We start from the raw sequence: 21,603 nt of genomic DNA on the forward strand, positions 1-21,603 counted from the left end.
CTGTATAAATCTGTATACAGTGAGCTCCCTCTAGTGGTGACTTTATGAATCTGCATTTAGTGTGCTTTTCCTGATCCACATCTGGTCCGAGGTCTCACTGTGTAATGGCAGAGAACCTCCGGGGGAAACGTCTCCTACCTGGCCCTTCTGAGAAAGAGTCCGGGTCTGGCGTCACACTTCTGGGCGGTGGGAATGATGTCGGTGGCGGTGATTCCTGAGGGGATGGAGCGGCCTGTGTCACTTCACTGGTCACAGCTGATCAGTAACCACAGAGAATACACGGGTCAGTACTGAGCGGAGTGACCGAGGCTCCATATCTACCTGTCAATCACTGACCTGACCGAGGAGAGCCACAATCCTCTGTCCTGTCCGCAGGGTCATCAGCAGCCGGCTGCTCACTGGCAGCGCAAGGGTCCAGCGCCAGTACTAAAAGACAGAAATGGAAACTACATAGGACAAAACCGAGAGCAGCCACATCCACCACGGAGCTGCAACTCTGTGACATAACCCCTAGGGGGCGATGACCAAGGACAGAAAATGGAGTTGAAACATTTATATAAATCTGTATGCAATGAGCTCCCTCTAGTGATACCTGTATAAATCTGTATGTAGTGAGCTCCCTCTAGTGGTGACTGTATAAATCTGTATGTAGTGAGCTCCCTCTAGTGGTGGCTGTATAAATCTGTATGTAGTGAGCTCCTCCTAGTGGTGTCTGTATAAATCTGTATGTAGTGAGCTCCTCCTAGTGATGCCTGTATAAATCTGTATGTAGTGAGCTCCCTCTAGTGGAGACTGTATAAATCTGTATGTAGTGAGCTCCTTCTATTGGTGGCTGTATAAATCTGTATGTAGTGATCTCCCCCTAGTGGTGGCTGTATAAATCTGTATACAGTGAGCTCCCTCTAGTGGTGACTTTATGAATCTGCATTTAGTGAGCTTTTCCTGATCCACATCTGGTCCCAGGTCTCACTGTGTAATGGCAGAGAACCTCCGGGGGAAACGTCTCCTACCTGGCCCCTCTGAGGAAGAGTCAGGGTCTGGCGTCACACTTCTGGGCGGTGGGGATGATGTTGGTGGCGGCGATGCCTGAGGGGATGGAGCGGCCTGTGTCACTTCACTGGTCACAGCTGATCGGTAACCACAGAGAATACACAGGGGTCAGTACTGAGCGGAGTGACCAAGGCTCCTTATCTACCTGCCAATCACTGACCTGACCGAGGAGAGCCACAATCCTCTGTCCTGTCCGCAGAGTCATCAGCAGCCGGCTGCCCACTGGCAGCGCAAGGGTCCTGCGCCAGTACTAAAAGACAGAAATGGAAACGACATAGGACAAAACCGAGAGCAGCCACATCCACCACGGAGCAGCAACTCTGACATTACCCCTAAGGGGCGATTACCAAGGACAGAAAATGGAGTTGAAACATTTATATAAATCTGTATGTAGTGAGCACCCTCTAGTGGTGGCTGTATAAATCTGTATATAGTGAGCTCACTCTAGTGGTGGCTGTATAAATCTGTATGTAGTGAGCTCCTCCTAGTGGTGACTGTATAAATCTGTATGTAGTGAGCCCCCCCCAGTGGTGGATGTATAAATCTGTATGTAGAGAGCTCCCCCTAGTGGTGGCTGTATAAATCTGTATGTAGTGAGCTCCCCCTAGTGGTGGCTGTATACATCTGTATGTAGTGAGCTCCTCCTAGTGGTGACTGTATAAATCTGTATGTAGTGAGCTCCCTCTAGTGGTGGTGACTGTATAATTCTGTATGTAGTTAGCCCCCCCAGTGGTGGATGCATAAATCTGTATGTAGTGAGCACCCTCTAGTGGTGGCTGTATAAATCTGTATGTAGTGAGCTCACTCTAGTGGTGACTGTATAATTCTGTATGTAGTGAGCTCCCCCTAGTGGTGGCTGTATAAATCTGTAAGTAGTGAGCTCCCTCTAGTGGTGGCTGTATAAATCTGTAAGTAGTGAGCTCCCTCTAGTGGTGGCTGTATAAATCTGTATGTAGTGAGCTCCTCCTAGTGGTGACTGTATAATTCTCTATGTAGTGAGCTCCCTCTAGTGGTGACTGTATAAATCTGTATGTAGTGAGCTCCCTCTAGTGGTGGCTGTATAAATCTGTATGTAGTGAGCTCCCCCTAGTGGTGGATGCATAAATCTGTATGTAGTGAGCTCCCTCTAGTGGTGACTGTATAATTCTGTATGTAGTGAGCTCCCCCTAGTGGTGGCTGTATAAATCTGTAAGTAGTGAGCTCCCTCTAGTGGTGGCTGTATAAATCTGTAAGTAGTGAGCTCCCTCTAGTGGTGGCTGTATAAATCTGTATGTAGTGAGCTCCTCCTAGTGGTGACTGTATAAATCTATGTAGTGAGCTCCCTCTAGTGGTGACAGTATAAATCTGTATGTAGTGAGCTCCCCCTAGTGGTGGCTGTATAAATCTGTATGTAGTGAGCTCCCCCTAGTGGTGGATGCATAAATCTGTATGTAGTGAGCTCCCTCTAGTGGTGACTGTATAATTCTGTATGTAGTGAGCTCCCCCTAGTGGTGGCTGTATAAATCTGTATGTAGTGAGCTCCCCCTAGTGGTGGATGCATAAATCTGTATGTAGTGAGCTCTCTCTAGTGGTGACTGTATAAATTTGTATGTAGTGAGCTCCCCCTAGTGGTGGATGCATAAATCTGTATGTAGTGAGCTCCCTCTAGTGGTGACTGTATAAATCTGTATGTAGTGAGCTCCCTCTAGTGGTGACTGTATAAATCTGTATGTAGTGAGCTCCCTCTAGTGGTGACTGTATAATTCTCTATGTAGTGAGCTCCCTCTAGTGGTGACTGTATAAATCTGTATGCAGTGAGCTCCCTCTAGTGGTGACTGTATAAATCTGTATGTAGTGAGCTCCCTCTAGTGGTGACTGTATAAATCTGTATGTAGTGAGCTCCCTCTAGTGGTGACTGTATAATTCTCTATGTAGTGAGCTCCCTTTAGTGGTGACTGTATAATTCTGTATGTAGTGAGCTCCCTCTAGTGGTGACTGTATAAATCTGTATGTAGTGAACTCTTTTATTATAAAAATACAAAACTTACAATCAATAAATAGCAAAAAGCAAACCCTAGCAAAAGCAACCGTCCGAGTCCAGCATGACTGCCCCCAGCCAAAACAACCCCCCCAAAGGCAAACAAAAATCAAACTCTGTCTTCTTCTTTCTCAGAGAAGCTTCCTCCATCATCTTTCTCTCTTATGCCGTTTTCTGTCCTTTACTCGTCTTTTCACTTTTTGATTCCTCCGGATCTCCTCTTCCTCAGGCTACCTCCCCCAAGGAGAGGAGAAACATTCTATTAATACTCGCGCACCTACACACTTCGCACCAAACCTGACAAAGAAAACTCTGGTCCATCGCCCAAAAAGAAACATAAAAGCCACCTGGCTTAAAACACATCTATCAAAACCATAAACCACACATTTATATTTTTTTTTTTTTGTTTTGTCTTTTTTTGTTGTTTTTTTTTATTTTTTGTTTTACATTTTTTTAATTTTTTTTTTTTTTGAAACACAGCAAATACAACTATAACAACAAATACAACTATAACAAACCCACCACCAACCCCCCCCACCATAAACAAAAAAACCCCCACAATACAAAAATAAGCTCACTGAGGAACTCATGACCTCCTGCTTACAAGACCGGTGCATTAACCCTGTAAGCCACAGATTCATCACCCTGCAATGCTACATCACTCTCTATATTACGACACTTACCCAGAGCCAGGATTGGTGCCCGTAAGCCCTATATCAGTATTTCACTTCTGCAAAACAACAATCTGATAGTGAAAAGCCGCCAACCCGCCACCAGGAAACCGGAGATGACAGGCTTCTATCCTAACAATCCTTACTCTACCAGCCGTCCCTACCTGTCTAGGCATCTGCCCCTATTTATCTACCTACCCTTCCCTGTCTCTCCCTCCCTGACCCAACCTAACTCACCACGTGCCTACCTAACTGTCCCTCGACTGTCCCTCTCTACCGGTCCCTACCACTTACCTGCTTATCTAGGCCCTAGGGTACATTAAATGAGAACCCTCTCCAGAGAAGAGAGGCCCTCGCTGCACCCAGCCTGTCATACTCAAGAGAGCGCACCTTCACCAGGCCACCCAGAATGCTCCTAACAGCCTCGTCCCGGGGTAGGATTTTCTGCTGAGTTGACACTAAGCACAGTGCGTTCCACGTGTAAAACCTGACGACTAAACTGACTAGAAATAAAGTGCCCCGATCTCAGCCACCCAGGGATCTGAATGCCCCATACGCCCACTCCGCATAGGAAAGGTGTGCCAGCCGAGGCCAGCCTATGGAAGCACCCACCCTGCTGTAGACCCCTGTATTAAAAGGACACTGAAGGAGGAAGTGCTCCATGCTTTCCAGAGTGTCGCAACACACCTCACGGGGACAACCCCGATTTACGGAGTTCCTACACTTCAGGTTGTCCCTTACATACAGTTTCCCATGGAAGCAGCGCCAAGCCAAGTTCCAAAACTTCAAGGGAACCCGTGTAGAATTCAATATCCTCAGCCCGCCCCTCCAGATCCCGACTTGGGCAATCTTTGAGCACCAGAGGTTTCTGGAAATGGCTCAACAGGACCCTCCTGTCAAGGAATTTCCTCGACATGGTCTTGATCTCCTACATTCCCAGACCCCACCGGCGGATTACCTTCAGAACCGGGGTAGCGTAAGCCGGGAGATGTCCATGCGGTGTGCGTAGGTCCTTCACCCGCCCTCCTGTCTCCCATTCCTGGAAGAAGGGCAGAAGCCATCCCCTGCAGGAGAATACCCACGGAGGAGCCCTCTCTGATCAGAGGTTGGCGATGTTAGTCTTGACAAAAGTGTTTACTAAACACATCACTGGGTTGACCATACCCAACCCTCCTAGTGCGATATGTGACCTCTCGCCTGACTAGGTTCAGCCTATTTCCCCATAACATCTGGAAAAACAGGCTGTAGACCCGTGTCCAGAGCGGCTCTGGCAACATGCAAACACTGCCCAGGTATATTAACAAGGGAAGCAAAAAACCCTTAACCAGGCTAACCCTTTCCCTCAGGGTCAAAGAACAACCCTTCCATTGGTCCACCTTCTGGGCGGCGATCTTAAGTCTGCCCTCCCAATTTTGCTGGGGGTAGCCCCTGGGCTAAATTCGATGCCTAGAATTTTTGCTGATGCCTGGGGCTCTGGAAGGGTGTCCGGGAGACCAAAACTAGGGTCTCCCCCCTCCCAGCCAGAAACTCTCACACTTTTCCTGATTAATTCTGGACCCAGAAGCCTCAGAGTAGCGACCAACCTCAGACATGACCCACTCTGCCTCCTCACCCGAGGACACGAAAAGGGAGACGTCATCGGCATACGCTACCACCCTCAGAGTGGCTTCTGGGGCCGCCTGGTCCATCCTGACTTCCGCCAACGGCCCGCACTCAATCCTCCTTAAAAGGGGATATATCGCGAACACGTATAACAGCGGGCTCAACGGACAGCCCTGGCGGACCCCAGACCCAACCTCAAAAGGGCTGCCAGACCAAACATTCACGAGCGGGAAGGTCTCTGCCCCCGCGTACAAGATCTTTAGCCAATTCACAAACTTCCCAGGCAGACCGTACCTCAGAAGGACAGACCAGAGGTACTCATGATTCACAAGATCAAAAGCCTTTGCCTGGTCTAAAGACAGCAAATACCCCTTCCAGTGACCCGCCCTACCCTGCTCCACCGCCTCCCGGACACCGAGTACTGCACTAAAAGTGCTGCGGCCTGGAACAGAGCAATGCTGGGTCCCCGAAAGGAGCCGGGGTGCAAACTTCACCAGCCGTTTGAACAGCACCTTTGCCAGAACCTTCCGGTCCGTATTGAGAAGCGCTATGGGACGCCAATTCTCAATACGGGACGAGTCCTTACCCTTTCACAGGACAATCAGGGCCGACTGCCTCATTGACCGGGAAAGAGTGCCCGAGGAGAGACACTCGTTAAACGCCTCAGTCAAGAGGGGGACCAAGGAGTCTCTAAAGGTCTTATAAAACTCGGATGTTAAGCCATCCGGACCTGGCGATTTCTTAGGCCGAAGCCCATCAATGGCCAGTCGCACTTCCTCTTCCCTGATTGCCTCTGTCAAAATGTGAAGCGAGGGGACATCCCCTGGCTCAGGGATGGCTTCGGCCAGGAAAGCCGACATCACGTTCCGATCCAGATCCCTCTTCCCCAAGAGGTGTGAGTAGAAAGATCTGGTCAACTTCAGGATCCCTGATTTGGATCTGTTCAGGGACCCCGTACTGTCAACCAAACCTGTCACCACCTTACAACTCACTGACATCTTACAGTTTCTGTAGGGGTCGGGTGAGCGGTATTTCCCGAAATCCCGCTCAAAAACCAAAGATGTGTACCTATCGTACAGACACCTCTTGAGTAAAGACTTCACTCTGGAGATTTCCTCACGGTCACCCCCAATCGAGACGAGCTGTTCGAGTTTCCTCCTCAGATCCTGATACAGGCGGTACCTGCTCAGGCTCCTGAGGCTTGAGAGCCGGCGGAAGAAACTTGCAACCCGTTCCTTGAACATCTCCCACCACTCTGACTTATCGCTACAGAGATCCAAAAGAGGTACCTGGCTCTGAAGAAAGTCCTCAAAGGATTGTCTTATCTCTGCTTCTTCCAAGAGGGACGAATTCAGCTTCCATAGTCCTTTTTCCATCCAAGGGGTTTCTGAAACATTCAGAGAAAAAGAAATCAGACAGTGATCGGAGAACTCCACCTCAACAACGGACACTGCTGAAGAGATGGCTTCCTCCTTAAAAAAAAAAAAACCTGTCTATCCTAGACCTGCAGCTACCTCTATGAAAGGTGAAACCACTGTGACCTGGGGTGTGCCGGAGGTGGACATCCACCAGGCGAGCTTCACTAGCTATGCTATTAAGAGTATTACTATCGTAAGCCAGCCAGTCAATGGAGCCTCCCCTATCACAAAGCCTTGTGACAGTATTAAAGTCACCTCCGAAGACCACCTGTCGGCTCGTAAAAAGATAGGGCTTAATCTTCACGAAGAGACATTTATGGTCCCACTTTGACTGTGGACCATAGGTGTTAATGAGCCAAAGTTCCTGTCCCCTCATGAAGACGTCTAAGACCAGGCACCTCCCCATTTCTACCTTGATAACTCTCCGGCATTCAACAGATGCAGTCTTAAAAAGGACTGCCACCCCGCTACACAGCTCGGCCGCAAGAGACCAGTACGAGAACCCGCACCTCCACTCGCTCTCCGCCTTGCGTATGGCCCCCATATCCGTAAGTCTGGTCTCCTGCAACAACAAAATGTCAGCCTCAAATCAGGTGAGAAAATCAAAGGCCGCAACCTCCCTTTTTCTTCTTTTTATTTTTTTTTACATTTGGCACTCTTGGTACCCTTGTCACTCCTTTCTTTTGGCTGTTCCCCTCCATCCTCATCAAAACTTTCATATTGGGAGGCATCTGAGAGATCAGCCACCTCCTCATTCTCCATCTGATCTCCTCATTCACCTCTTGCTCCCCCGGGGCCTCAGTGACATGGGCCGTCGCCTCGGAGGAGGGGGCAGCCATTACCCCAGTTTCCCGAGGCTCCTCCTGCCCCCTGCCCTCCTGACACCTTGCCTGCCTCCGCTGGTAAGAGGGGCCCCTAGCCCTGCCATTCCTCATCGACCCCTCAGCTCCTCCCCCGCTGCCACCTCCAACCTTTGCAGAGGTTGCATCGCCAAGAACTTTCTCGCGGCTCCCCTCCGCCCGGCGGGCCATGGCATTAGAGAAGGAACTAGGGCAGCGGCTGAACAGTTGACCTAGATCACCACACAGGTGACATCGAATGGCACCACAGGATGCGGCGAGGTGACCCACCTCGCCACAGAAGGCACATTTCTGCACCTTGCAGCCCGCGCTGAAGTGGCGAGGATCACCGCACCTGTGGCAGACCTTCGGCTGCCCCTGGTAGAAGACCAGAATCTGATCCCTTCCCAGGAAAGCCGAGGAAGGGATGTGGGTGACAGTGCCCCCTGAATGCTTCAACTTTACCATGAAGGTCCATCCACCCTCCTGACCAGATGCCAAAATCGTCCGGTTCTTCTCCACAACCTCGTCGTACCGGCTCAACCAGGTCATTATGTCGATGCCAGAAAGAGACTCATTAGACATTAAAACGGTCACTTTCTTTGGCCCACTTTGGCGAGAAATTGCCTCCACTGCAAACCCTCGCCAGCCAGGCTCCTCCTTTAACAGCTCATAATTCGACCAAAAGAGCTCCAAGCCCTCCGGCCGAACAAAGCTGTTAGGTGGAGGTCCCAAAAGGATGTATCAGAGCAAAGATGTCAATATCCCTGAAGTCCATCTTCATGAGGAGCTTCACCACATTTGTCCTGGATGGACATGCCTCATCGCCCCTCCGGCGAAGACAAACCACATTTCTCCTGGAGACCCCCTGCCCGGCTGTCGGGAGGGACCACACGGTCTCCCCTTTTCTCTTGGAAGGCAGCTAGACCAAACTTATTTAGCCAGTAGGACAACTCCATCTCTCTTCCCTCTACATTGATCGTCCGCTTCCCTTTTTTGAGGGCCTCCAGGAAACGGCGGTGAAAAGCATCATTCCATGGGTCGGGAGATGAGGAAGACCCCCGCAGAATCCCACCTGCAGCAGCCGCGTATCTAATGGTGCCTGCAGGTGAGGGGGGCGATGGACCAGCCACTTAAATTCCCTGAACCCTCGACCTCACGGTCGACCATCTCCACCTCACTGACCTCAGCCTAACCATTGTCACAGACACTAGTCACACCATCCATACCTCCAGCAGAAACCGCCCCGCCAACACCTGACCCTTCACCATTGTCACAGACACTAGTCACACCATCCATACCTCCAGCAGAAACCGCCCCGCCAACACCTGACCCTTCACCATTGTCACAGACACTAGTCACACCATCCATACCTCCAGCAGAAACCGCCCCGCCAACACCTGACCCTTCACCATTGTCACAGACACTAGTCACACCATCCATACCTCCAGCAGAAACCGCCCCGCCAACACCTGACCCTTCACCATTGTCACAGACACTAGTCACACCATCCATACCTCCAGCAGAAACCGCCCCGCCAACACCTGACCCTTCACCATTGTCACAGACACTAGTCACACCATCCATACCTCCAGCAGAAACCGCCCCGCCAACACCTGACCCTTCACCATTGTCACAGACACTAGTCACACCATCCATACCTCCAGCAGAAACCGCCCCGCCAACACCTGACCCTTCACCATTGTCACAGACACTAGTCACACCATCCATACCTCCAGCAGAAACCGCCCCGCCAACACCTGACCCTTCACCATTGTCACAGACACTATTCACACCACTTCCAGTCTTATTTCCATTTGTGTTTTTTACACTGCTTTCTGCTGGGGGAGGGGGTTGCTATTTGCAGTGCAGCTGCCCCTTTAAGAGTGATACTGCAGGGTTTAGTTACCACACCCTGCTTTTCAGCAGAGCATGTGCTGGCAGCTGCAGACCACGCTCCTGTGTGCACTTCACCACCGGGTCCCCCGTAGACACAGGTGACACACATGCAGTGGACCCCAGTGGTGCGACCCTCTCCGGCGAGTGTGCAGTCCGGGCTGGTGTTGCCGCAGCCATTACAGCTGCACCAGAGATGATAACCGGTTTCGGGGTCCCTGACTTTGACCCAGCATCGGATCTGCATGTGGGGGACCCCGACACCACACCGATGATGTGGCCCCGGATGACAGCGCACCGCCAACACTGCGGGGAGCGGCGACCAACAGCAAGGTACCCACAGTCTCCACCTCCCAAGCGTCAGCGGGTGCAGCAGGCGCCAGGCCGTCCCCCGTTTTCAGCGAGGATCGGGCCCGGACATCTCCACAGGTGTTACTTCCGTCCGCCACAGGGCGACACTCCAGACCATGCAGACTGTCCGGCTATGCAGCCGCATGCCCCCTCTGCTACTGCCAGCAGAGACGGCGACCTGCGCCACGTGACTTGTACTCTGCCCGCTCCGGACCCACTGCAGGTCCCGGGCCGGGGTGGGTAGCGGGCTCCACACAGCGGGACCGGGGGGTCCCAGGAAGGGGGACAAACACCATCCTCTCCTCCGATGTTTTCTTCCTTTCTTTCCCGTTTCTTTTCCCCTCCTGGTTGCCTCGTCCCCGCAGATCTCATCCCCAAACTTCAGGTGGGCGTAACTTACTGGGGACTCTAGCTGACGGATCTGCTGCAAGACGAGGCAACCCCCACTACTGCTGCCATCGCTGCTGCTATCATACGCATCATCCTCTGGAGACGGGGACTCAGCCCCACAGTTCATCCACTACACCCCTCTCTTTTCCTGAGTCAGAGAGGGGGGATTCCTGGGTGTAAACAAAACAGTGACTCTCCTGGAGCAAATACACCAGCACACCTGCCTCCACAGACTACAGGCTCCTAGTGGTGGCTGTATAAATCTGTGTGTAGTGAGCTCCCCCTAGTGGAGGCTGTGTAAAACTGTATGTAGTGATCTCCCTCTTGTGGTGGCTGTATAAATCTGTATTTACTGAGCTCCCTCTAGTGGTGACTGTATAAATCGGTATGTAGTGAGCTCCCTCTAGTGGTGACTGTATAAATCTGTATGTAGTGAGCTCCCCCTAGTGGTGACTGTATAAATCTGTATGTACTGAGCTCCCTCTAGTGGTGACTGTATAAATCTGGGTGTAGTCAGCTCCCTCTAGTGGTGACTGTATAAATCTGTGTGTAGTGAGCTCCCTCTAGTGGTGACTGTATAAATCTGTATGTAGTGAGCTCCCTATAGTGGTGACTGTATAAATCTGTGTAGTGAGCTCCCCCTAGTGGTGACTGTATAAATCTGTGTGTAGTCAGCTCCCTCTAGTGGTGGCTGTATAAATCTGTATGTAGTGAGCTCCCTATAGTGGTGACTGTAGAAATCTGTAAGTAGTGAGCTCCCCCTAGTGGTAGCTGTATAAATCTGTATGTAGCGAGCTCCCCCTAGTGGTAGCTGTATAAATCTGTATGTAGTGAGCTCCCCCTAGTGGTAGCTGCATAAATCTGTATGTAGTGAGCTCCCCCTAGTGGTAGCTGTATAAATCTGTATGTAGTGAGCTCCCCCTAGTGGTAGCTGTATAAATCTGTATGTAGTGAGCTCCCCCTAGTGGTAGCTGTATAAATCTGTATGTAGTGAGCTCCTCCTAGTGGTGGCTGTATAAATCTGTGTGTAGTGAGCTCCCCCTAGTGGTGACTGTATAAAACTGTATGTAGTGAGCTCCCCCTAGTGGTGGCTGTATAAATCTGTATGTAGTGAGCTACCCCTAGAGGTGGCTGTATAAATCTGTATGTAGTGAGCTACCCCTAGAGGTGGCTGTATAAATCTGTATGTAGTGAGCTCCCCCTAGTGGTGGCTGTATAAATCTGTATGTAGTGAGCTCCCCCTAGAGGTGGCTGTATAAATCTGTATGTAGCGAGCTCCCCCTAGTGGGAGTTCAGGCATTGACTCTTACACAGGTATACTATGAGTCACCTCACCTGACTCCAGAGTGGGTGATTCGGCTTTTCCACACATCGCCGGATCCACAGACGTCATACTGCAAAAGAACAAGGGGGGGCAACTCAGCTGGATTACAGGACAATGCTGAGACTTGTTCCTCACGTATCACCACCAGTCATCGGGGTCTGTAATACAATAGATATGAAAATGAAGAGGAAAAAAGCAGAATGATCTGCAGAGGCCCCAAATCTATACTGACTAATGTATGTATACAGTGACTGCACCAGCAGAATAGTGAGTACAGCTCTGAGGTATAATAAAGGATGTAACTCAGGATCAGTAATGTAATGTATGTACACAGTGACTGCACCAGCAGAATAGTGAGTGCAGCTCTGGGGTATAATACAGGATCTAACTCAGGATCAGTAATGTATGTACACAGTCACTGCACCAGCAGAATAGTGAGTGCAGCTCTGGAGTATAATACAGGATGTAACTCAGGATCAGTAATGTATGTATACAGTGACTGCACCAGCAGAATAGTGAGTGCAGCTCTGAGGTATAATACAGGATGTAACTCAGGATCAGTAATGTAATGTATGTACACAGTGACTGCACCAGCAGAATAGTGAGTGCAGCTCTGGGGTATAATACAGGATCAGTAATGTATGTACACAGTCACTGCACCAGCAGAATAGTGAGTGCAGCTCTGGAGTATAATACAGGATGTAACTCAGGATCAGTAATGTAATGTATGTATACAGTGACTGCACCAGCAGAATAGTGAGTGCAGCTCTGGGGTATAATACAGGATGCAACTCAGGATCAGTAATGTAATGTATGTACACAGTCACTGCACCAGCAGAATAGTGAGTGTAGCTCTGGAGTATAATATAGGATGTAACTCCGGATCAGTAATGTAATGTACACAGTGACTGCACAGCAGAATAGTGAGCGCAGCTCTGGGGTATAATACAGGATGTAACTCGGGATCAGTAATGTAAGTACACAGTGACAGCACGAGCAGAATAGTGAGTGCAGAACTGGGGTATAATACAAGATGTAACTCAGGATCAGTAATGTAATGTATGTACACAGTGCCTGCACCAGCAGAATAGTGAGTGCAGCTCTGGGGTATAATACAGGATGTAACTCAGGATCAGTAATGTAATGTATGTACACAGTGCCTGCACCAGCAGAATAGTGAGTGCAGTTCTGGAGTATAATACAGGATGTAACTCAGGATCAGTAATGTAATGTATGTACACAGTGACTGCACCAGCAGAATAGTGAGTGCAGCTCTGGGGTATAATACAGGATGTAACTCAGGATCAGTAATGTATTTACACAGTGACTGCGCCAGCAGAATAGTGAGTGCAGCTCTGGGGTATAATACAGGATGTAACTCAGGATCAGTAATGTATGTATACAGTGACAGTACCAGCAGAATAGTGAGTGCAGCTCTGGGGTATAATACAAGATGTAACTCAGGATCAGTAATGTAATGTATGTACACAGTGACTGCACCAGCTGAATAGTAAGTGCAGCTCTGGAGTATAATACAGGATGTAACTCAGGATCAGTAATGTAATGTATGTACACAGTGACTGCACCAGCAGAATAGTGAGTGCACCTCTGGGGTATAATACAGGATGTAACCCAGGATCAGTAATGTATGTACACAGTGACTGCACCAGCAGAATAGTGAGTGCAGCTCTGGGGTATAATACAGAATGTAACTCAGGATCAGTAACGTATGTACAAAGTGACTGCACCAGCAGAATAGTGAGTGCAGCTCTGGAGTATAATACAGGATGTAACTCAGGATCAGTAATGTATTGTATGTACACAGTGACTGCACCAGCAGAATAGTGAGTGCAGCTCTGGGGTATAATACAGGATGTAACTCAGGATCAGTAATGTAATGTATGTACACAGTGACTGCACCAGCAGAATAGTGAGTGCAGCTCTGGGGTATAATACAGGATGTAACTCAGGATCAGTAATGTATGTACACAGTGATTGCACCAGCAGAATAGTGAGTGCAGCTCTGGGGTATAATACAGGATGTAACTCAGGATCAGTAATGTAATGTATGTACACAGTGACTGCACCAGCAGAATAGTGAGTGCAGCTCTGGGGTATAATTCAGGATGTAACTCAGGATCAGTAATGTATGTACACAGTGACTGCACCAGCAGAATAGTGAGTGCAGCTCTGGAGGATAATACAGGATGTAACTCAGGATCAGTAATGTATGTACACAGTGATTGCACCAGCAGAATAGTGAGTGCAGCTCTGGGGTATAATACAGGATGTAACTTAGGATAAGTAATGTAATGTATGTACACAGTGACTGCACCAGCAGAATAGTGAGTGCAGCTCTGGAGTATAATACAGGATGTAACTCAGGATCAGTAATGTAATGTATGTACACAGTGACTGCACCAGCAGAATAGTGAGTGCAGCTCTGGGGTATAATACAGGAGGTAACTCAGGATCAGTAATGTAATGTATGTACACAGTAACTGCACCAGCAGAATAGTGAGTGCAGCTCTGGAGTATAATACAGGAGGTAACTCAGGATCAGTAATGTAATGTATGTACACAGTAACTGCACCAGCAGAATAGTGAGTGCAGCTCTGGCGTATAATACAGGAGGTAACTCAGGATCAGTAATGTAATGTATGTACACAGTAACTGCACCAGCAGAATAGTGAGTGCAGCTCTGGAGTATAATACAGGATGTAACTCAGGATCAGTAATGTAATGTATGTACACAGTGACTGCACCAGCAGAATAGTGAGTGCAGCCCTGGAGTATAATACAGGATGTAACTCGGGATCAGTAATGTAATGTATGTACACAGTGACTGCACCAGCAGAATAGTGAGTGCAGCTCTGGAGTATAATACAGGAGGTAACTCAGGATCAGTAATGTAATGTATGTACACAGTGACTGCACCAGCAGAATAGTGAGTACAGCTCTGGGGTATAATACAGGATATAACTCAGGATCAGTAATGCAATGTACGTACACAGTGACTGCACCACCAGAACAGTGAGTGCAGCTCTGGGGTATAAATACAGAATGTAACTCAGGATCAGTAATGTAATGTATGTACACAGTGACTGCACCAGCAGAATAGTGAGTGCAGCTCTGGGGTATAAATACAGAATGTAACTCAGGATCAGTAATGTCATGTATGTACACAGTGACTGCACCAGCAGAATAGTGAGTGCAGCTCTGGAGTATAATACAGGATGTAACTCAGGATCAGTAATGTATGTACACAGTAACTGCACCAGGAGAATAGTGAGTGCAGCTCTGGAGTATAATACAGGATGTAACTCAGGATCAGTAATGTAATGTATGTACACAGTGACTGCACCAGCAGAATAGTGAGTGCAGCTCTGGAGTATAATACAGGAGGTAACTCAGGATCAGTAATGTATGTACACAGTAACTGCACCAGCAGAATAGTGAGTGCAGCTCTGGAGTATAATACAGGAGGTAACTCAGGATCAGTAATGTAATGTATGTACACAGTAACTGCACCAGCAGAATAGTGAGTGCAGCTCTGGGGTATAATACAGAATGTAACTCAGGATCAGTAATGTCATGTATGTACACAGTGACTGCACCAGCAGAATAGTGAGTGCAGCTCTGGAGTATAATACAGGATGTAACTCAGGATCAGTAATGTATGTACACAGTGACTGCACCAGCAGAATAGTGAGTGCAGCTCTGGAGTATAATACAGAATGTAACTCAGGATCAGTAATGTATGTACACAGTGACTGCACCAGCAGAATAGTGAGTGCAGCTCTGGGGTATAATACAGGATGTAACTCAGGATCAGTAATGTATGTACACAGTGACTGCCCCAGCAGAATAGTGAGTGCAGCTCTGGGGTATAATACAGGATGTAACTCAGGATCAGTAATGTATGTACACAGTGACTGCCCCAGCAGAATAGTGAGTGCAGCTCTGGAGTATAATACAGGATGTAACTCAGGATCAGTAATGTATGTACACAGTGACTGCACCAGCAGAATAGTGAGTGCAGCTCTGGGGTATAATACAGGATGTAACTCAGGATCAGTAATGTATGTACACAGTGACTGCCCCAGCAGAATAGTGAGTGCAGCTCTGGGGTATAATACAGGATGTAACTCAGGATCAGTAATGTATGTACACAGTGACTGCACCAGCAGAATAGTGAGTGCAGCTCTGGGGTATAATACAGGATGTAACTCAGGATCTGTAATGTAATGTATGTACACAGTGACTGCACCAGCAGAATAGTGAGTGCAGCTCTGGGGTGTAATACAGGATGTAACTCAGGATCAGTAATGTAATGTATGTACACAGTGACTGCACCAGCAGAATAGTGAGTGCAGCTCTGGGGTATAATACAGGAAATAACTCAGGATCTGTAATGTAATGTATGTACACAGTGACTGCACCAGCAGAATAGTGAGTGCAGCTCTGGAGTATAATACAAGATGTAACTCAGGATCTGTAATGTAATGTATGTACACAGTGACTGCACCAGCAGAATAGTGAGTGCAGCTCTGGAGTATAATACAGGATGTAACTCAGGATCAGTAATGTAATGTATGTACACAGTGACTGCACCAGCAGAATAGTGAGTGCAGCTCTGGGGTATAATACAGGAAATAACTCAGGATCTGTAATGTAATGTATGTACACAGTGACTGCACCAGCAGAATAGTGAGTGCAGCTCTGGAGTATAATACAAGATGTAACTCAGGATCTGTAATGTAATGCACGTACACAGTGACTGCACCAGCAGAATAGTGAGTGCAGCTCTGGGGTATAATACAGGATGTAACTCAGGATCTGTAATGCAATGTATGTACACAGTGACTGCACCAGCAGAATAGTGAGTGCAGCTCTGGAGTATAATACAGGATGTAACTCAGGATCAGTAATGTAATGTATGTACACAGTGACTGCACCAGCAGAATGGTGAGTGCAACTCTGGGGTATAATACAGGATGTAACTCAGGATCTGTAATGCAATGTATGTACACAGTGACTGCACCAGCAGAATAGTGAGTGCAGCTCTGGGGTATAATACAGGATGTAACTCAGGATCAGTAATGTAATGTATGTACACAGAGACTGCACCAGCAGAATAGTGAGTGCAGCTCTGGAGTATAATACAGGATGTAACTCAGGATCAGTAATGTAATGTATGTACACAGAGACTGCACCAGCAGAATAGTGAGTGCAGCTCTGGAGTATAATACAGGATGTAACTCAGGATCAGTAATGTAATGTATGTACACAGTGACTGCACCAGCAGAATAGTGAGTGCAGCTCTGGGGTATAATACAGGATGTAACTCAGGATCAGTAATGTAATGTATGTACACAGAGACTGCACCAGCAGAATAGTGAGTGCAGCTCTGGAGTATAATACAGGATGTAACTCAGGATCAGTAATGTAATGTATGTACACAGAGACTGCACCAGCAGAATAGTGAGTGCAGCTCTGGAGTATAATACAGGATGTAACTCAGGATCAGTAATGTAATGTATGTACACAGTGACTGCACCAGCAGAATAGTGAGTGCAGCTCTGGGGTATAATACAGGATGTAACTCAGGATCAGTAATGTAATGTATGTACACAGAGACTGCACCAGCAGAATAGTGAGTGCAGCTCTGGAGTATAATACAGGATGTAACTCAGGATCAGTAATGTAATGTATGTACAGAGTGACTGCACCAGCAGAATAGTGAGCGCAGCTCTGGAGTATAATACAGGATGTAACTCAGGATCAGTAATGTAATGTATGTACACAGTGACTGCACCAGCAGAATAGTGAGTGCAGATCTGGGGTATAATACAGGATGTAACTCAGGATCAGTAATGTAATGTATGTACACAGAGACTGCACCAGCAGAATAGTGAGTGCAGCTCTGGAGTATAATACAGGATGTAACTCAGGATCAGTAATGTAATGTATGTACAGAGTGACTGCACCAGCAGAATAGTGAGCGCAGCTCTGGAGTATAATACAGGATGTAACTCAGGATCAGTAATGTATGTACACAGTGACTGCACCAGCAGAATAGTGAGCGCAGCTCTGGGGTATAATACAGGATGTAACGCAGGATCAGTAATGTATGTACACAGTGACTGCACCAGCAGAATAGTGAGTGCAGCTCTGCAGTATAATACAGGATGTAACTCAGGATCAGTAATGTAATGTATGTACAGAGTGACTGCACCAGCAGAATAGTGAGCGCAGCTCTGGAGTATAATACAGGATGTAACTCAGGATCAGTAATGTACATACACAGTGACTTCACCAGCAGAATAGTGAGTGCAGCTCTGGAATATAATACAGGATGTAACTCAGGATCAGTAATGTATGTACACAGTGACTGCACCAGCAGAATAGTGAGTGCAGCTCTGGAGTATAATACAGGATGTAACTCAGGATCAGTAATGTACATACACAGTGACTTCACCAGCAGAATAGTGAGTGCAGCTCTGGAATATAATACAGGATGTAACTCAGGATCAGTAATGTATGTACACAGTGACTGCACCAGCAGAATAGTGAGTGCAGCTCTGGGGTATAATACAGGATGTAACTCAGGATCAGTAATGTACATACACAGTGACTTCACCAGCAGAATAGTGAGTGCAGCTCTGGGGTATAATACAGGATGTAAAGCAGGATCAGTAATGCATGTACACAGTGACTGCACCAGCAGAATAGTGAGTGCAGCTCTGGAGTATAATACAGGATGTAACTCAGGATCAGTAATGTAATGTATGTACACAGTGACTGCACCAGCAGAATAGTGAGTGCAGCTCTGGAGTATAATACAGGATGTAACTCAGGATCAGTAATGTATGTACACAGTGACTGCACCAGCAGAATAGTGAGTGCAGCCCTGGAGTATAATACAGGATGTAACTCAGGATCAGTAATGTAATGTATGTACACAGTGACTGCACCAGCAGAATAGTGAGTGCAGCTCTGGAGTATAATACAGGATGTAACTCAGGATCAGTAATGTAATGTATGTACACAGTGACTGCACCAGCAGAATAATGAGTACAGCTCTGGGGTATAATACAGGATGTAACTCAGGATCAGTAATGTAATGTATGTACACAGTGACTGCACCAGCAGAATAGTGAGTGCAGCTCTGGAGTATAATACAGGATGTAACTCAGGATCAGTAATGTAATGTATGTACACAGTGACTGCACCAGCAGAATAGTGAGTGCAGCTCTGGGGTATAATACAGGAGGTAACTCAGGATCAGTAATGTAATGTATGTACACAGTAACTGCACCAGCAGAATAGTGAGTGCAGCTCTGGAGTATAATAAAGGAGGTAACTCAGGATCAGTAATGTAATGTATGTACACAGTAACTGCACCAGCAGAATAGTGAGTGCAGCTCTGGAGTATAATACAGGATGTAACTCAGGATCAGTAATGTAATGTATGTACACAGTGACTGCACCAGCAGAATAGTGAGTGCAGCCCTGGAGTATAATACAGGATGTAACTCGGGATCAGTAATGTAATGTATGTACACAGTGACTGCACCAGCAGAATAGTGAGTGCAGCTCTGGAGTATAATACAGGAGGTAACTCCGGATCAGTAATGTAATGTATGTACACAGTGACTGCACCAGCAGAATAGTGAGTACAGCTCTGGGGTATAATACAGGATATAACTCAGGATCAGTAATGCAATGTACGTACACAGTGACTGCACCACCAGAACAGTGAGTGCAGCTCTGGGGTATAATACAGAATGTAACTCAGGATCAGTAATGTAATGTATGTACACAGTGACTGCACCAGCAGAATAGTGAGTGCAGCTCTGGGGTATAAATACAGAATGTAACTCAGGATCAGTAATGTCATGTATGTACACAGTGACTGCACCAGCAGAATAGTGAGTGCAGCTCTGGAGTATAATACAGGATGTAACTCAGGATCAGTAATGTATGTACACAGTGACTGCACCAGCAGAATAGTGAGTGCAGCCCTGGAGTATAATACAGGATGTAACTCGGGATCAGTAATGTAATGTATGTACACAGTGACTGCACCAGCAGAATAGTGAGTGCAGCTCTGGAGTATAATACAGGAGGTAACTCAGGATCAGTAATGTAATGTATGTACACAGTAACTGCACCAGCAGAATAGTGAGTGCAGCTCTGGAGAATAATACAGGATGTAACTCAGGATCAGTAATGTAATGTATGTACACAGTGACTGCACCAGCAGAATAGTGAGTGCAGCTCTGGAGTATAATACAGGAGGTAACTCAGGATCAGTAATGTATGTACACAGTAACTGCACCAGCAGAATAGTGAGTGCAGCTCTGGAGTATAATACAGGAGGTAACTCAGGATCAGTAATGTAATGTATGTACACAGTAACTGCACCACCAGAACAGTGAGTGCAGCTCTGGGGTATAATACAGAATGTAACTCAGGATCAGTAATGTAATGTATGTACACAGTGACTGCACCAGCAGAATAGTGAGTGCAGCTCTGGGGTATAAATACAGAATGTAACTCAGGATCAGTAATGTAATGTATGTACACAGTGACTGCACCAGCAGAATAGTGAGTGCAGCTCTGGAGTATAATACAGGATGTAACTCAGGATCAGTAATGTATGTACACAGTGACTGCCCCAGCAGAATAGTGAGTGCAGCTCTGGGGTATAATACAGGATGTAGCTCAGGATCAGTAATGTAATGTATGTACACAGTGACTGCACCAGCAGAATAGTGAGTGCAGCTCTGGGGTATAATACAGGATGTAACTCAGGATCTGTAATGTAATGTATGTACACAGTGACTGCACCAGCAGAATAGTGAGTGCAGCTCTGGGGTGTAATACAGGAAATAAATCAGGATCAGTAATGTAATGTATGTACACAGTGACTGCACCAGCAGAATAGTGAGTGCAGCTCTGGAGTATAATACAGGATGTAACTCAGGATCAGTAATGTAATGTATGTACACAGTGACTGCACCAGCAGAATAGTGAGTGCAGCTCTGGGGTATAATACAGGAAATAACTCAGGATCTGTAATGTAATGTATGTACACAGTGACTGCACCAGCAGAATAGTGAGTGCAGCTCTGGAGTATAATACAGGAGGTAACTCCGGATCAGTAATGTAATGTATGTACACAGTGACTGCACCAGCAGAATAGTGAGTGCAGCTCTGGAGTATAATACAGGATGTAACTCAGGATTAGTAATGCATGTACACAGTGACTGCACCAGCAGAATAGTGAGCGCAGCTCTGGGGTATTATACAGGATGTAACGCAGGATCAGTAATGTATGTACACAGGGACTGCACCAGCAGAATAGTGAGTGCAGCTCTGCAGTATAATACAGGATGTAACTCAGGATCAGTAATGTAATGTATGTACAGAGTGACTGCACCAGCAGAATAGTGAGCGCAGCTCTGGAGTATAATACAGGATGTAACTCAGGATCAGTAATGTATGTACACAGTGACTGCACCAGCAGAATAGTGAGCGCAGCTCTGGGGTATAATACAGGATGTAACGCAGGATCAGTAATGTATGTACACAGTGACTGCACCAGCAGAATAGTGAGTGCAGCTCTGCAGTATAATACAGGATGTAACTCAGGATCAGTAATGTAATGCATGTACAGAGTGACTGCACCAGCAGAATAGTGAGCGCAGCTCTGGAGTATAATACAGGATGTAACTCAGGTTCAGTAATGTACATACACAGTGACTTCACCAGCAGAATAGTGAGTGCAGCTCTGGAATATAATACAGGATGTAACTCAGGATCAGTAATGTATGTACACAGTGACTGCACCAGCAGAATAGTGAGTGCAGCTCTGGAGTATAATACAGGATGTAACTCAGGATCAGTAATGTACATACACAGTGACTTCACCAGCAGAATAGTGAGTGCAGCTCTGGAATATAATACAGGAAGTAACTCAGGATCAGTAATGTATGTACACAGTGACTGCACCAGCAGAATAGTGAGTGCAGCTCTG

General features: G+C 47.2%; 1 protein-coding gene across 3 annotated transcripts in view; it reads right to left on the minus strand.

The window, feature by feature from the left end:
* The window catches only part of LOC141094013 (uncharacterized), a 72,434-nt gene that overhangs the window by 11,089 nt on the left and 39,742 nt on the right, over positions 1-21,603 (minus strand). The window contains exons 2-6 of one of the 3 annotated variants that reach the window (XM_073579699.1): positions 11,570-11,716; positions 1,211-1,300; positions 1,011-1,127; positions 337-426; positions 139-255 (exon numbers count right to left, since the gene is read on the minus strand). In XM_073579699.1, coding sequence (XP_073435800.1) covers positions 139-255; positions 337-426; positions 1,011-1,127; positions 1,211-1,300; positions 11,570-11,627 — 472 coding nt within the window. In that variant the 5' untranslated portion in view covers positions 11,628-11,716. Of the gene's footprint in view, positions 1-138; positions 256-336; positions 427-1,010; positions 1,128-1,210; positions 1,301-11,569; positions 13,346-21,603 lie in introns of those variants that run through there. The other 2 variants (XM_073579700.1, XM_073579701.1) reach the window with 2 other exon arrangements.

This window comes from Dendrobates tinctorius, unplaced genomic scaffold (assembly GCF_039654945.1).
Source record: "Dendrobates tinctorius isolate UK_male_01 unplaced genomic scaffold, ASM3965494v1 ptg000063l, whole genome shotgun sequence".
NCBI classification, from domain to species: domain Eukaryota; kingdom Metazoa; phylum Chordata; class Amphibia; order Anura; family Dendrobatidae; genus Dendrobates; species Dendrobates tinctorius.